At 30.6% G+C, this 16,168-nt stretch overlaps 1 protein-coding gene across 1 annotated transcript in view; it reads left to right on the forward strand.

The window, feature by feature from the left end:
• The window catches only part of LOC128237775 (neurogenic locus Notch protein-like), a 123,754-nt gene that overhangs the window by 30,925 nt on the left and 76,661 nt on the right, over window positions 1-16,168 (forward strand). The window contains exon 19 of the mRNA XM_052953360.1: window positions 103-267. Coding sequence (XP_052809320.1) covers window positions 103-267 — 165 coding nt within the window. The remainder of the gene's footprint in view (window positions 1-102; window positions 268-16,168) is intronic.

Genomic DNA, 16,168 nt, shown 5'->3' on the forward strand with positions numbered 1-16,168 from the left:
CAGGACCATCACACAATGAGGGTATTTGTTTGTTGTGGATTCTAACCTCTCCAAGACCATTTATATTATGCTTAGAGTGGATTTTGTTTTTCATCCTTTCAGTTGGCACCTCCATAGGGGTCTCATGTACAAAACCTAGCAGTGGCTCAATTGGCTCCCCCTGTAGTGCCCCTGCCTCACAATGTACAGGGACCAGTGGCGAGGGTGCTGGAACGTGTTCTTGCTTGATTGGATATTACCCGTCGGCTACAAACGTGTGCAGTACAAGTATGGACTTTACTTATCAAATATGATCTACAATTCAAATTTAATGTTAATTCGATGAATATATAAATTTATATATATATATATTATGAATATATATAAATTTTGTTTTACAATAAGATATTTCTGACATTTGGACTAAGATCATTTTCATTCTTCAAATTGGAAATCATTCAGTAACTTTGCCTATCATCTTAGCCTTAACCTCCTGGGCCCATATATTCATTTAAGACCTAAGAATAAAAGATGGAGTTAGTTCAAAATTGGCTTTTAATTTATTGAATCTCAATTTTCTCAATGTGTCAGTTTTGTTTTTAATGTTACTGGGTTTTCCTCTTTTTATATTAAGACAAATCTGTTTGATTTAATCCCCTGCTCTGGTCAAATTTCATGCATTATTTATGTCAAATTTTTAACAGTGGAATGTGATATAAGGTACTGAACAGATTTGATGTCTTTTAAAAAATTTTTTTTTTCATAAAGACAACTTTTTTGGTATTAATTAACCAAAATAGCTGCGCTTTAAAGCAAATAAGCGGTTTGTCACGTCATATTTTTTGCGATTTTTTATACAAGTAGGCCATTATGAGACAGACTTCACTTCTCTCACAATTGGATCTATATGTCTAAGAAATTTGAAGTCAATACATTTTAGACTTCAATTTAATATGCGATGTAAAGTTTTTTTACACATTTCAAATTAAAAAGGTAATAATTTTGAAATAATTAAGCTAGAATTATACTCACATGTATGACATCATCATATGTTTCTGGCAACATTTGTTCAAAGTTTCATATGGAAGTCTTGACCTGTGTTTGAGTGTGTAATCAGTACCTCATTAGTTTGATGTTCTTCAATAAGAGACTAGCTCAAGAGGAGAATTTTTTGCTATTTTTTATGCTAGAGTTACGCACTTTATTGGTCATATATATTATGTGGAACCGGTATACTTAGTTAAAATTAAAGAACTTCAGCAGTACTGTATGGATTTCTTTAAATGATAATTCGGTTGATATTTAGCAAGAACTAAAACAAAAGGTAAAAAAGGAAAGAAAATGAGTTTATTGCACAGCAGGAAATAGCAAACAAATTCATTGCATATAGTGATTAACAGTTCATGTGCATGTACATGTATGTTATCACAAGTTGAAAGAAAATAGAAAATGAAAAACAATATGATTAGGAATAAGGGGAAAATGATTAAATAATTACCAAAACCAGAGCGTGATACAAATACATAATTTAATATATTCCAAAACCAGTATCGTAGATTTATAACTTGAAAAGAAGAAAAGTAAATGAGCAGTTATGAGCACTGACAGAAAAATAATAATCAAACATACAGATTTCAGAGAAATTAGTACAAAACGAATTTCTACGAAACAGATAAAGAACATATAATTCAGTAAAACAATAACCACACATAAGGATTCCCGTAAAAACGATTCAAGTACATTAAATTTCAGTGAATTTCATACAGCACACACAGATCAAACCTTCTTAAACAAGAACACCAGAAGTTTTAATTAGCTATTCAATATTTTTTTTATTTAAATAACTTATTTGCTGGAATAACTGAATTGAAAAAGTGCCCTTTCTAATATTCATGCATCTGTCATGGTTCTCAATTTAATGCAAAATCTTGGTAACATAACCGGTGCGTTATTAAATGTATTTAGTGTGACAATAAAATTTGCCACATTCCATCCTGCAGCGCTGTGGTTATGCGTTGTACTGGCGGTAGTACAGGCTAGTAGAATGGCTGTAAACATATAAAAGGATTACGTAAGTGAATGAAGCACTGTATGACAGATATAACAAATGTGTAATTATATTTATCAAATGGATAAAAACACTGCCTTACTTGAAATTATTCAGTTTATCTCGATAAAATCCAACCGAAAAGAAATAGTCAACCCCACAACGATTACAGGATTTCTGATAAAATACAGTATTCATTTTATTTGAGGACATGGTTTCTTATCAGAAAATAATAGCAAAATAAAAGCAAAATACTTACCAAATTTGACCAGAAATAAAGCGCATATGATTGATTTTCTGTAATGTTCAGCAATAATTAAAAAGCAGAAATCGGAAACGTTTTATCCTCCGCCCACGTCATTTCCAGTAAGTGGTGCAAATCTTCTGCGCCAATATTGTTCGATTAATTGAAAGGTTGTACACAAGTAAAATAACGTACAGAAGCCATATCTCTATTCTTAGATGATAATTTGTGAAATGAATTTCATATTAGGTTTATATATCTTACCATCATTGCCATTTAATACACAACATGCAACAGTTAATTTATAAAACTTCTCAAAAGCTCATATTTTAACTTTGATTTATAAATGTTTGTATTTAATGGCAACTTTTTTGTCACAAATGTGTGCAGTCCACGTAAGCAGTTTAAATAACAGATTGATATTCTATTTATGTTAGTGTTACCTTTTACCATTACTATTCTTAAAGGAGAATATAGGTTTGTGTTCATTATCTCTGTTGTATTGCTTCACAGATTCATGTTTATTGGGCAGGAGGTGAAAAAGGCAATGGATTCCTTTCATTGATTATTAAAATACATTTACCATCTGACTGATACAACCACCTATGGTATTATAAATTTCACAGTTTTGATTCAGAATTCAAAATTTATGAAAAAAGGGTTGGACAATATCCTTTAATCATTAATCAGGGTGAGGAATCTCATGACTTAGAAGTTCACGCATGGGTCACCACAGGTTACAATACAACTGATGTAAACAAACAAGTAAGGGATCTTAATTTCCAAAAAACTTTTTTGGCAGAAAAGATATGAAAATATTTATTAGCCTATGAAGGAAAGCATTGCATCTTACTACAAAATTTGTCATGTTGAAATTTTGGCCAAAGATTGAAAAACAAGCAAATCTAAAAAATCTCGAAGAGTAGAAACAGGAAAATGCATACTCTTTTATAGGCTAAGAAATATTTTCATATCTACTCTGTCAAACATGTTATTTAGAAATTAGTGTCACTTGTTTGTTGACATCGATTGTGACCAATTGTGAGAACCTTTTTATGTCACATGATTCCTCATCCTGTTAATAGAATCTTAATTCTAAATAAGCAAAAGTAAAATTTCCCAAACAATTTTAATGGTGATTGGTTAATTACTTGAAATGAACATTGATAAATTTCCTAATTGAGAATTGATACAATATCTATGTGAAGTGGTTAACTATCTTAATTGAGAATTTCTGAAATACTAGTTACTAATGAGAATTCAAAGTTAAATATTCCAATTGTGAAGTGTTCAACTGATTATATGTTAAATATCCTGACTGAAAAATACCGTGAATGAAAACAAGTAAAATACCCTGACTGAGAATATGTAAATAACCCTTAATGAAGATTTGCAAACAGCCTATTAAAAGGACATTTATAAAAAATCTTAAAAGAACATTTGTAAAATACCCTGAAAGAAGATTTGTAAAATACCCTAAAGGAAGATTTGTAAAATACCCTGAATGAATATTGGTGAAATACCAAGAAGGAAGATTAATAAAATATCCTAAAGTAAGTTTTTTTAAAAATTTCCTGAAGGAAGATTTGTAAAAATACCCTGAAAGAAGATTTGTAAAATGCCTTGAATGAATATTGGTAAAATACTTGAAATACTTTGAATGAATATTTGTAAAATACCCTGAAGGAAGATTTGTAAAATTTCCTGAAGGATGATTTGTAAAATACCCTGTAGGAAGATTTGTAAAGTACCCTGAAGGAAGATTAATTTTGTAAAGTTTACTGAAAGAAGATTTGTTAAATACCCTGAAGAAAGATTTGTAAAATGACCTGAAGGAAGATTTGTAAAATTTCCTGAAGGAAGATTTGAAAAATACCCAGAAGGAAGATTTGTTAAATTTCCTGAAGGAAGATTTGTAAAAACCCTGAAGAAAGATTTGTAAAATACCCTGATGGAAGATTTGTAAAATTTCCTGATGAAATATTTGTAAAAACCCTGAAGGAAGATTTGTAAAATACACTGAAGGAAGATTTTCAAAATACCCTGATGGAAGATTTGTTAAATATCCTGAAAGAAGATTTGTAAAATACCCTGAATGAAGATTTGTAAAATACCCTGTAGGAAGATTTTTAAAATACCTTGAAGCAAGATTTGTAAAAAAAAACTTGAAGGAAGATTTGTAAAATACTCTAAAAAAAGATTTGTAAAATACCCTGAAGGAAGATTTTTAAAATACCCTGAAAGAAGATTTGTTAAAATTCCTAAAGGAAGATTTGTAAAAACCCTGCAGAAAGATTTGTAAAATACCCTGATGGAAGATTTGTAAAATTTCCTGATGGAAGATTTGTAAAAACCCTGAAGGAAGATTTGTAAAATACACTGAAGGAAGATTTGCAAAATACCCTGATGGAAGTTTTGTTAAATATCCTGAAAGAAGATTTGTAAAATACCCTGTAGGAAGATTTGTAAAATACCTTGAAGGAAGATTTGTAAAAAATACTTGAAGGAAGATTTGTAAAATACTCTAAAAAAAGATTTGTAAAAACCCTGAAAGAAGATTTGTAAAATACCCTGAAAGAAGATTTGTTAAATTTCCTGAAGGAAGATTTGTAAAAACCCTGAAAAATATTTGTAAAATACCTTGATTGTAGATTTGTAAAATACCCTGGAAGAGGATTTGTTTAATTTCCTGAAGGAAGATTTGTAAAAACCCTGAAGAAATATTTGTAAAATACCCTGATGGTAGATTTGTAAATTTTCCTGAAGGAAGATTTGTAAAATCCCTGAAGGAAGATTTGTAACATACCCTGAAGGAAGATTTGCAAAATACCCTGAAGGAAGATTTGTAAAATACCCTGAAAGAAGATTTGTTAAATTTCCTGAAGAAAGATTTGTAAAACCCTGAAGGAAGATTTGTAAAATACCCTGAAGGAAATTTGTAAAAAATCTTGAAGGAAGATTTGTAAAATACCCTGAAGGAAGGTTTTGTAAAATACTCTGAAGGAGGATTTGTAAAATACCCTGAAGGAAGATTTGTAAAATACCCTGAAGGAAGATTTGTAAAATGACCTGAAGGAAGATTTGTATAGTTTCCTGAAGGAAGATTTGAAAATTACCCTATTTAAATAACAGTTTATATCATATCTTAAAAGAAGATTTGTAAAATACACTGGAAGATGATTTGTACAATACCCTGAAGGAAGATTTGTAAAATACCCTGAAGGAAGATTTGTTAAATACACTGAAGGAAGATTTGTAAAGTACTCTAAAAAAAGATTTGTAAAATACCCTGACGGAAGATTTGTAAAATACCCTGAACGAAGATTCGTAAAATACCCTGAAAGAAGCTTTGTAAAATACCCTGAAGGAAGATTTGTAAATACCCTGAAGGAAGCTTTGTTAACTTCCCTGTATGAAGAAAGTAAAATACCCTGAAAGAAGATTGGTAAAATACCCTGATGGAAGATATGTAAAATTTCCTGAAGGAAGATTTGTAAAAACCTTGAAGGAAGATTTGTAATATACCCTGAAGGCTGATTTTTTAAATATCTGAAGGAATATTTTTAAAATACCCTGATGGAAGATATGTAAAATTTCCTGAAGGAAGATTTGTAAAAACCCTGAGGGAAAATTTGTAAAATACCCTGAAGGAAGATTGTAAAATTTCCTGAAGGAAGATTTGAAAAAAATACCCTGAAGGAAGATTTGAAAATTACCCTATTAAAAGGACATTTATATTAAATCTTAAAAGAAGATTTGTAAGATACACTGGAAGATGATTTGTAAAATACCCGGTATGAAGATTTGTTAAATACCCTGAAGGAAAATTTGTAAAGTACCCTAAAATAAGATTTGTAAAATACCTTGAAAGAAGATCTGTAAAATACCCTAAAGTAAGAGTTGTAAAATAGCAACAAGGAAGATTTGTAAAACACCCTGAAGAAAGATTCGTAAAACACCCTGAAGGAATTTTTGTAAAATACCCTGAAGGAAGATTTGTAAAATACCCTGTAGGAAGATTTGTAAAATACCCTGAAGGAAGATTTGTAAAATAGCCTTTACAAAACCCTGAAATAAGATTTGTAAAATACCCTGAAGGAAGATTTGTAAAATACCCTAAAGAAAGATTTGTAAAGTACCCTGAATGAATATTGGTAAAATATCCAGAAGGAAGATTTATAAATTGTCCTGAAGGATGATTTTTAAAATTTCCTGAAGGAAGATTTGTAAAATACCCTGAATGAATATTGGTAAAATACCTTGAATGAATATTGGTAAAATATTTTGAATTAATATTGTTTAAATACCCTGAAGGAAGATTTGTAAAATAATCTGCATGAAGAGTTGTACAATACCCTGATGGAAGATTTGTTAAATACCTTTCTTTATTGTTATGTCTTCAAGTCAGTTATGTCTGCAAAACCAGTCATTGCCGCCCCGGCAGACAAACCAAATTGAATCTCTTTCCAAAATTATAGAGAAATGTATCATTTTAGAATTTAAAGATTGGGTATAATATTTAGCTATATTTCAAACAAATCATGTATTTTCTTTTATTTTATTTTATGTCTTCAAGTCACTTATGACTGCAAACCACGGCATTGCCGTCCCAGACAGACAAACCAAATTGAATCTCTTTTCAAATTTATAGAAAAATGTATTCTATTTCAGAATTTATTAATATAACATTTAATACTTAGCTAGAATTTAAGGAAATCAGGCATTTTTTTTTGTTTTATTTATATCTTCAAGACCCTTATGTCTGCGAAACCCGGCATTGCCGTCCCTGACAGACAAACCAAATCGAATCTCTTTACAAATTATACAGAAATGTATGCTATTTCAGAAAGATTGGGTATAATATTTAGCTAAATTACAAACAAATCATGCATTTTCTTTTATTATTATGTCTTCAAGACACTAATGTCTGCAAAACCCTGCATTGCCGTCCAAGGCAGACAAACCAAATTGAATCTCTTTTCAAAATTATAGACAAATGTATGCTTTTTCAGAATTTAAAGATTGGGTATAATATTGAGCTAGATTACAAACAAATCATGCATTTTCTTTTATTTCTATTTCTTCAAGACACTTATGTCTGCAAAACCCGGCATTGCCGTCCAGGGCAGACAAACCAAATTCAATCTCTTTACAAGATTATAGAGAAATGTATCATTTTAGAATTTAAAGATTGGGTATAATATTTAGCTAGATTTCAAACAAATCATGTATTTTCTTTTATTTTATGTCTTCAAGTCACTTATGTCTGCAAAACCCGGCATTGCCGTCCCAGACAGACTAACCAAATTGAGTCTCTTTCAAATTTATAGAAAAATGTATTCTATTTCAGAATTTATTAAATATAACTCTTAGCTAGAATTTAAGAAAATCATGCATTTTCTTTGGTTTTTATTTATATCTTCAAGACGCTTATGTCTGCGAAACCCGGCATTGCCGTCCCTGACAGACAAACCAAATTGAAACTCTTTACAAAATTATACAGAAATGTATGCTATTTCAGAAAGATTGGGTATAGTATTTAGCTAAATTACAAACAAATCATGCATTTTCTTTTATTATTATGTCTTCAAGACACTAATGTCTGCAAAACCCGGCATTGCCGTCCAAGGCAGACAAACAAAATTGAATCTCTTTTCAAATTATAGACAAATGTATGCTATTTCAGAATTTAAAGATTGGCTATAATATTGAGCTAGATTACAAACAAATCATGCATTTTTCTTTTATTTTTATTTCTTCAAGACACTTATGTCTGCAAAACCCGGCATTGCCGTCCAGGGCAGACAAACCAAATTGAATCTCTTTTCAAAATTATAGACAAATGTATGCTATTTCAGAATTTAAAGATTGGCTATAATATTGAGCTAGATTACAAACAAATCATGCATTTTCTTTTATTTTCATTTCTTCAAGACACTTATGTCTGCAAAACCCGGCATTGCCGTCCCTGGCAGACAAACCAAATTCAATCTCTTTACAAGATTATAGAAAATTTATGCTATTTCAGAATTTTAAGTTTAAGATATTTAGCTAGAATTCAAACAAATCATGCATTTTCTTTTGTTTTTATTAATGTCTTCAAGAGACATTTGTGTGCAAAACATAGTGTTGCCGGCCCTGACTGACAAACTAAATTAAATCTCTTTTCAAAATTATAGAGAAATATATGATATTTCAGTGTTTAAAGATTGGGTATAATATTTAGCTAGATTTCAAACAAATCAAGCATTTTCTTTTATTTTTATGTCTTCAAGACACTTATGTCTGCAAAACCCGGCATTGCCTACCCTGGCAGACAAAACAAATTGAATCTCTTCAAAATTATAGACAAATGTATGATATTTCAGTGTTTAAAGATTGGGTATAATATTTAGCTAGATTTCAAACAAATCAAGCATTTTCTTTTATTTTTATGTCTTCAAGACACTTATGTCTGCAAAACCCGGCATTGCCGTCCCTGGCAGACAAAACAAATTGAATCTCTTTTCAAAATTATAGACAAATGTATGCTTTTTCAGAATTTAAAGATTGTTCAAATTTATAGAAAAATGTATTCTATTTCAGAATTTATTAAATATAACACTTAGCTAGAATTTAAGAAAATCATGCATTTTCTTTGGTTTTTATTTATATCTTCAAGACGCTTATGTCTGCGAAACCCGGCATTGCCGTCCCTGACAGACAAACCAAATTGAAACTCTTAACAAAATTATACAGAAATGTATGCTATTTCAGAAAGATTGGGTATAGTATTTAGCTAAATTACAAACAAATCATGCATTTTCTTTTATTATTATGTCTTCAAGACACTAATGTCTGCAAAACCCGGCATTGCCGTCCAAGGCAGACAAACCAAATTGAATCTCTTTTCAAAATTATAGACAAATGTATGCTATTTCAGAATTTAAAGATTGGCTATAATATTGAGCTAGATTACAAACAAATCATGCATTTTCTTTTATTTTTATTTCTTCAAGGCACTTATGTCTGCAAAACCCGGCATTGCCGTCCAGGCAGACAAACAAATTGAATCTCTTTTCAAAATTATAGACAAATGTATGCTATTTCAGAATTTAAAGATTGGCTATAATATTGAGCTAGATTACAAACAAATCATGCATTTTCTTTTATTTTTATTTCTTCAAGACACTTATGTCTGCAAAACCCGGCATTGCCGTCCAGGGCAGACAAACCAAATTGAATCTCTTTTCAAAATTATAGACAAATGTATGCTATTTCAGAATTTAAAGATTGGCTATAATATTGAGCTAGATTACAAACAAATCATGCATTTTCTTTTATTTTTATTTCTTCAAGACACTTATGTCTGCAAAACCCGGCATTGCCGTCCCTGGCAGACAAACCAAATTCAATCTCTTTACAAGATTATAGAAAATTTATGCTATTTCAGAATTTTAAGTTTAAGATATTTAGCTAGAATTCAAACAAATCATGCATTTTCTTTTGTTTTTATTAATGTCTTCAAGAGACATTTGTGTGCAAAACATAGTGTTGCCGGCCCTGACTGACAAACTAAATTAAATCTCTTTTCAAAATTATAGAGAAATATATGATATTTCAGTGTTTAAAGATTGGGTATAATATTTAGCTAGATTTCAAACAAATCAAGCATTTTCTTTTATTTTTATGTCTTCAAGACACTTATGTCTGCAAAACCCGGCATTGCCGTCCCTGGCAGACAAAAAAAATGAATCTCTTCAAAATTATAGACAAATGTATGATATTTCAGTGTTTAAAGATTGGGTATAATATTTAGCTAGATTTCAAACAAATCAAGCATTTTCTTTTATTTTTATGTCTTCAAGACACTTATGTCTGCAAAACCCGGCATTGCCGTCCCTGGCAGACAAACCAAATTCAATCTCTTTACAAGATTATAGAGAAATGTATCATTTTAGAATTTAAAGATTGGGTATAATATTTAGCTAGATTTCAAACAACTCATGTATATTCTTTTATTTTATGTCTTCAAGTCACTTATGTCTGCAAAACCCGGAATTGCCGTCCCAGACAGACAAACCAAATTGAATGTCTTTTCAAATTTATAGAAAAATGTATGCTATTTCAGAATTTATTAAATATAACATTTAATACTTAGCTAGAATTTAAGGAAATCGGGCATTTTCTTTGGTTTTTATTTATATCTTCAAGACCCTTATGTCTGCAAAACACGGCATTTCCGTCCCTGGCAGACAAACCAAATTCAATCTCTTTACAAGATTAAAAAATTCATGCTATTTCAGAATCTTTAAAAGATTAAAATATTTAGCTAGAATTCAAACAAATCATGCATTTTCTTTGATTTGTATGAATGTCTTCAAGAGACATGTGCAAAACCCAGTATTGCCGCCCCGACAGACAAACCAAATTAAATCTCTTTTCAAAATTATAGAGAAATGTATGCTATTTCAGAGTTTAAAGATGTTAATTCTGAATATAAAGATTAGCCATAATTAAAACAAATCATGCATTCTTTTATTTCTATGTCTTCAAGACACTTATGTCTGCAAAACCCGGCATTGCCGTCCCAGGTAGATAAACCAGATTGATTCTCTTTTGAAAATTATAGAGAAACGCATGTTATTTCATAATTTAAAGATAAAGTTTAAATAAAATAGTTAATAAATAAAATCGTGTGAAAACAGAGGTTCGCGGTCAATTAACTTAATAGCTAAACAATCTTCTTTTTTTTCAGAAATTCAAATCTTAGTAGCTTCTAGTCTATTTCAAACATTCCCGAAGTCATAGTTTCGAATCCAACACTGGTCTGGGCTAAATATTACACTAGCTCGAAATGATGACATTTTGTACTATTTATGTATAATGTTATTTTGGATGAATTAATTAAACGATGTCTGAGATACATTATATGAATAATTTACGACGTTTTAATAATATTCGATAATCAATAAATATAACTCAACCGTTTTAAATTGATAATATATTCCAATCTTGTTGCAAACTTTTGGCAGAGATCTTCGGTCAACACATAGACAATAAATTTGATAAAACATATCAGAACGAATTCTTAATCATATCTTATATCAGCATAAAATAAACCGTTTTTATTAAAACTTACTTGTTGTGATTTGTCAGGCTCAAGTGTCATGCAGTAATTGAAATACACAACGTTACTTGACATTTTCACCTGAAAAAACATAGGAAATTTGAACATCTGGACACAAATATTATACCCAAAACACTCAATCAAAACAATGTAATACAGAATGTTTTTAGAAAATATTCAATAACAATTAAAAAATGATACTTTTTGAGAAATACTTTAAAGCAAATAAAAGAAACAAACAAAAAATATTAAATGTTGTGCAGGTGTTATTTAATACAGTCGAAACTCGTTATCTCATGGCTCGATATCCTCGTTGGCTCGAACCAGATTAAAAGGACCGATTTTTTTTTACTCTTTGTTCATATAAAATTCGATCGGATGGCTCGATAACTTGAGGGTCGATATTTCTCCACGCTCGAAGTCATTTTCGCGGTCCCAAGTAAGAATTTCACACTTTGTGGGAAATATTTGCTTGGGTTGATGTCATTCTCGCGGGTTCAGTTAAGAATCTCACACCTTGGTTTGTTTGCGTGCGAATCGATTAAAATTGCTTGACTGGTATAATAGTTATTACCAAATTTAAATGTTTTTTACAGTTTGAATAAACATGCCATCACTTTAAGTTCTGTCTCTAATTGTTATCCATCTATAAATTTCTAAGCCTTTAGATACAGCTTATAAGCTATGTTTGTGTTACCCACTGTTTAAAATTGCTTGTTTGTTGTTTCGCATAAATGTATTTTTATAATAAATAAAAAAAAAATCAAAATGATATTTTCTAAGTATCGAATAAGTCATGTTACGGATATAGCGTAGCAAATAACAAACGCTGTAAAAAATACTTTTTGTAATTAATACAAAAATAACATTCTGTAAACAATCCCGCTTGGCTCGATATTCTCGAGGCTCGAAGTATTTTGGCCGATCCCTAAAATATCGAGCTATCGAGTTTCGACTGTAATTAACTTTAATGAACAGAACAATGATATCAACAAAACATTAATAGATTTAAAAGATTAATGTATTAAAAGATAATTGATATTTTTACAACAAACTGTAATACTTGTGAATAACAAATTAAGTGCATCAATTATCTATTTTATATTATACAATACAATATCTTTTATTGCTGAGAAACAAATTACATGTTTATAGCAAATAAACAAACAAATTGAATTTTTTATTTCAAAGTTATTATTCATACATGTAATTATGTTTAAACACCTTTCTATTCACAGATACTGACAATGAGCGACATTTAATTAAAGTTAATTGTACAATTGATTATTTTCTTTGAATGATGTGTTGTTAGTGTAGGTAATTCAATCTTTAGTAAGCATTATCCTCGTAGAATCATATCTTCTAGTTAGCACCCTCAAATTGTAAACAATCCATGCGATTACATATATTATTGGCATAGAAAATATAATTTTATACAGAGTATATTAATTTTCTTGTATCGGCTTAATATTAAGAAATAAAATGATCGTAAAACATGAATTCTGTATACGTCGATTTTTCAACTGCTTGCAAAAACATATTATGAAATAGAAAATCATTCACTTAAGAATTAGTAATATTTTTTTGGGGAGTCTTTATTTTCATTAACTTTTTGTTTTTAGTTGAACTAAATTGGAAATAACATGTAGAAGTATTTTGATTTAACCGGATTCAACAAAGATTAATTTCGGGGCTCTGGTGTATACTGCATTGCCATCTTACGTTCAAACGAAAAATCATAAATTTTGGTTTCCTTTTTAATGCTAAAATTGAATATGTTTATTTTACTGCTAAACATTCAATTTGTATTGTTTGCGAAAAGATATTGATAAATTCCTTGATATTTCTTTTACAATTAAAGATATGAAATTTAACTCTTATTTATATATTAAGGTAGTCAGCTAAAATATACACTAGTTGATTGTGCATATGGTGTCACAAGGGCCATAAAAGGGGACAGGATATGCCGCGAACGTATAACTTTATGGGCGTGACTACCTAATTAAATCGCAATTTGACAGAATATTGCCCTCAGCCAATCAGAGAGAAGATTCAAAAAAGAAAGGTCTGCCGGTTCGATTGGGGGAGGGGCTTACCAATCTCTTTAGTTTCCGACACAATTCAACTTAAACTTCATGTTTTGTACTTTTCGGATTTCATTTAAAACCACATGTTTTATTCAATTATAATATAGAGCTTGAGCACATTTTAAGAATTTTGATACCAAACACGTCCTTTTTAGCTATAAAATGACAAGTACTGTTTTTTCAGTCCGATTGGCAGACATGAATCAAATGAAATCTTGTGAATCTTGTGCATCATTATCGCGTCTAAATAAAAACATGGAGGTTTGTAATGTTTGAAATGGCGTTAATTTACAAAAATAAAATACTGAAGGTTTCAGTTGCACTTTTGCTAGGATACAATGTACAATGTCATTCATTAATTAGTATATTAATTAATTCTTTCGTTCGATCGTTCGTTGGTTTCATCCGTCTGTCATCCATCCATCTTCGTTCGTTCTTTCGTTCGTTCGTTCGTTCGTTCTGTTCGTATCACTTACTCACTCATTTATATCCTTCACTGTTACGGAGCTACACTTTAATGTGAAAATATGAGATATGAACAATAAAACATTCATCGCAAAATTACTTGAGGTAAAGATACGTAACTTTATCAATATTTACATAATAGATAACTGTTAAGTCGTTATTAGATATAAAAGAAGTCTTGAACTGTCATGCATTTCACAGTTAAATACCATAATTATCATGACGTGATGAACATCATGTCACACAGCACTGGTAAATGGATTCAATTTCTTAAAAAAAACATTTGAAATACATAAGAAATATTCAAAATATATTTCACTCGCGAACATGATAACTTACATTCTTACTCGTGAACATTATTAATTATGGTGATCAGTGGGTGAAACTATTTTTTTTATCTTAAACTGAAATAAAAAGATAGCCTTAAAATTGGGAAAACTTATGTGACGGAATGTTTCAAACACCAACAACAATATTTTGTTTTAAATTACGACCAATTATAACTGCATGCACATATTTTCAATGGGGTTATTAAAAACATTCCTAACAGCAGCATGTCATTTCAGTACCAAACACAATACAGCCTTAAGCTGACATATTTCCCGTCAACCAATTTTTATATGACCCTTTAAAGAATTTAAGATCACTATCTGTAAGCGGTGCTTTATGATCTTTACCGCCCTTCCGGTCTATGAACAGTTGGGTGCAGTAAAACACCATGGCGCATACGCGTGAAACATGGAAAACAATCTAAATATACATAGATCTCATTTTTTATGCAGCCAGCGTTCTTTGTGGATATGTACACGAGCCCGCAAATTTGCAATGTTCTTGTTTATAAATAGGATAGTCAATAGGAGTGGAATAGTAGCAGTTTTGTACTTTTATATGTTGAAATAAGGTAAATTGAATTGAAAAGTACCTTGTTAATTTAATTTCAATGATGTTGATTTAATGTCAAAATGCTTAGAAAGATTGCAACACTAAGCAATCGGTACATGCGGTATGACAAAGTGTTAAATAGAAGTTAAAAGCGTAAATTGCACAGACGATACATTATTTGACGGGTCTTTTTAATCATAGCAAGTTGTATACTGTTATTATCAGCTTTTGTTAGTAATTTCAAAACAACATGATCATTATCGCACATTTTAAATATATTAAATACAACAATTATTCCCTCGAAATTGTCCGCAGTAAAATTTCATAGACAAATTGAAGACACGCAGACGTGGTAGTAGCTGTTCATGCAATTATATATTTTTATATTTAAATATTATTTCTTTCAAATTAATATTTTTTATTCTAATGAATATAGTCTTAATTAACAACAAACATTTAATTTTTTCCAATAAAAACGATGATTTAAGCTATCGATAAATTTATGAATCGGTACAGGCAGCGCCTGCCACTGACGGCATCGCCTGCGTATGTCGATACAGGCAACGCCGGTATTTGACCGTGATTGCCTACCGTCTTGAGGCCTTGTCTGTCTGCCCGTCAGGAAAAAGTTGGATTATACTGTAATAACTTAGATATATGCAATATAAAGGTAACATGGTAATGTGGATAGTATTTTTTAGCTCACCTTAGCCGTAGGCCCAGGTTGAGCAATAGATTTTGGACAACCACTATCGATTGTCGCCCACATAGCATTGTCAGCGACGATTTGTCGATTGTACTCGATAACTGTTTCATCACTAGCCCTTATTCTTTCAACCCAGCTCTAACTCACAATCTGCCATTAAACAGTATACAGAAGCCTGACATGAAGATTATGCTTTGTCTGTTTTAAAATTTGATATTAGAAAGTACATCAGTCTCTGTTTATAATCTTTTCAGAGGGCACCTCCATAGGTGGAGCATGTACAGTGCCTGGGATCGGTTCAGTTGGCCCCGCCTGTAGTGCCTCAAATTCACAATGTACAGGGTCCAGTGGTGAGGGTCAAGGAACTTGTTCTTGCTTGAGTGGAAATTACCAGTCCGCCACAAACGTTTGCAGTCCAAGTATGAAGTTTACTTAACCTTATAATATAAAGTTTACATTTTATATTAAATTTGACTCTGACATTGTTCACGGTTGTTTGTATTCCAATTTCTGTATGATTGCCTTGTCTTAAAAGGTTTTCCATTCTAATATGATAAACCTAATTGTTCAAAAGTAAGCACAACTTGTATGGCACTTGACCTCTAATTTTAAGCTTCATGTTGGTAATATACAAATGAAGGTTGGTAAA

Source organism: Mya arenaria, chromosome 6 (genome assembly GCF_026914265.1).
Source record: "Mya arenaria isolate MELC-2E11 chromosome 6, ASM2691426v1".
Taxonomy (NCBI): Eukaryota; Metazoa; Mollusca; class Bivalvia; order Myida; family Myidae; genus Mya; species Mya arenaria.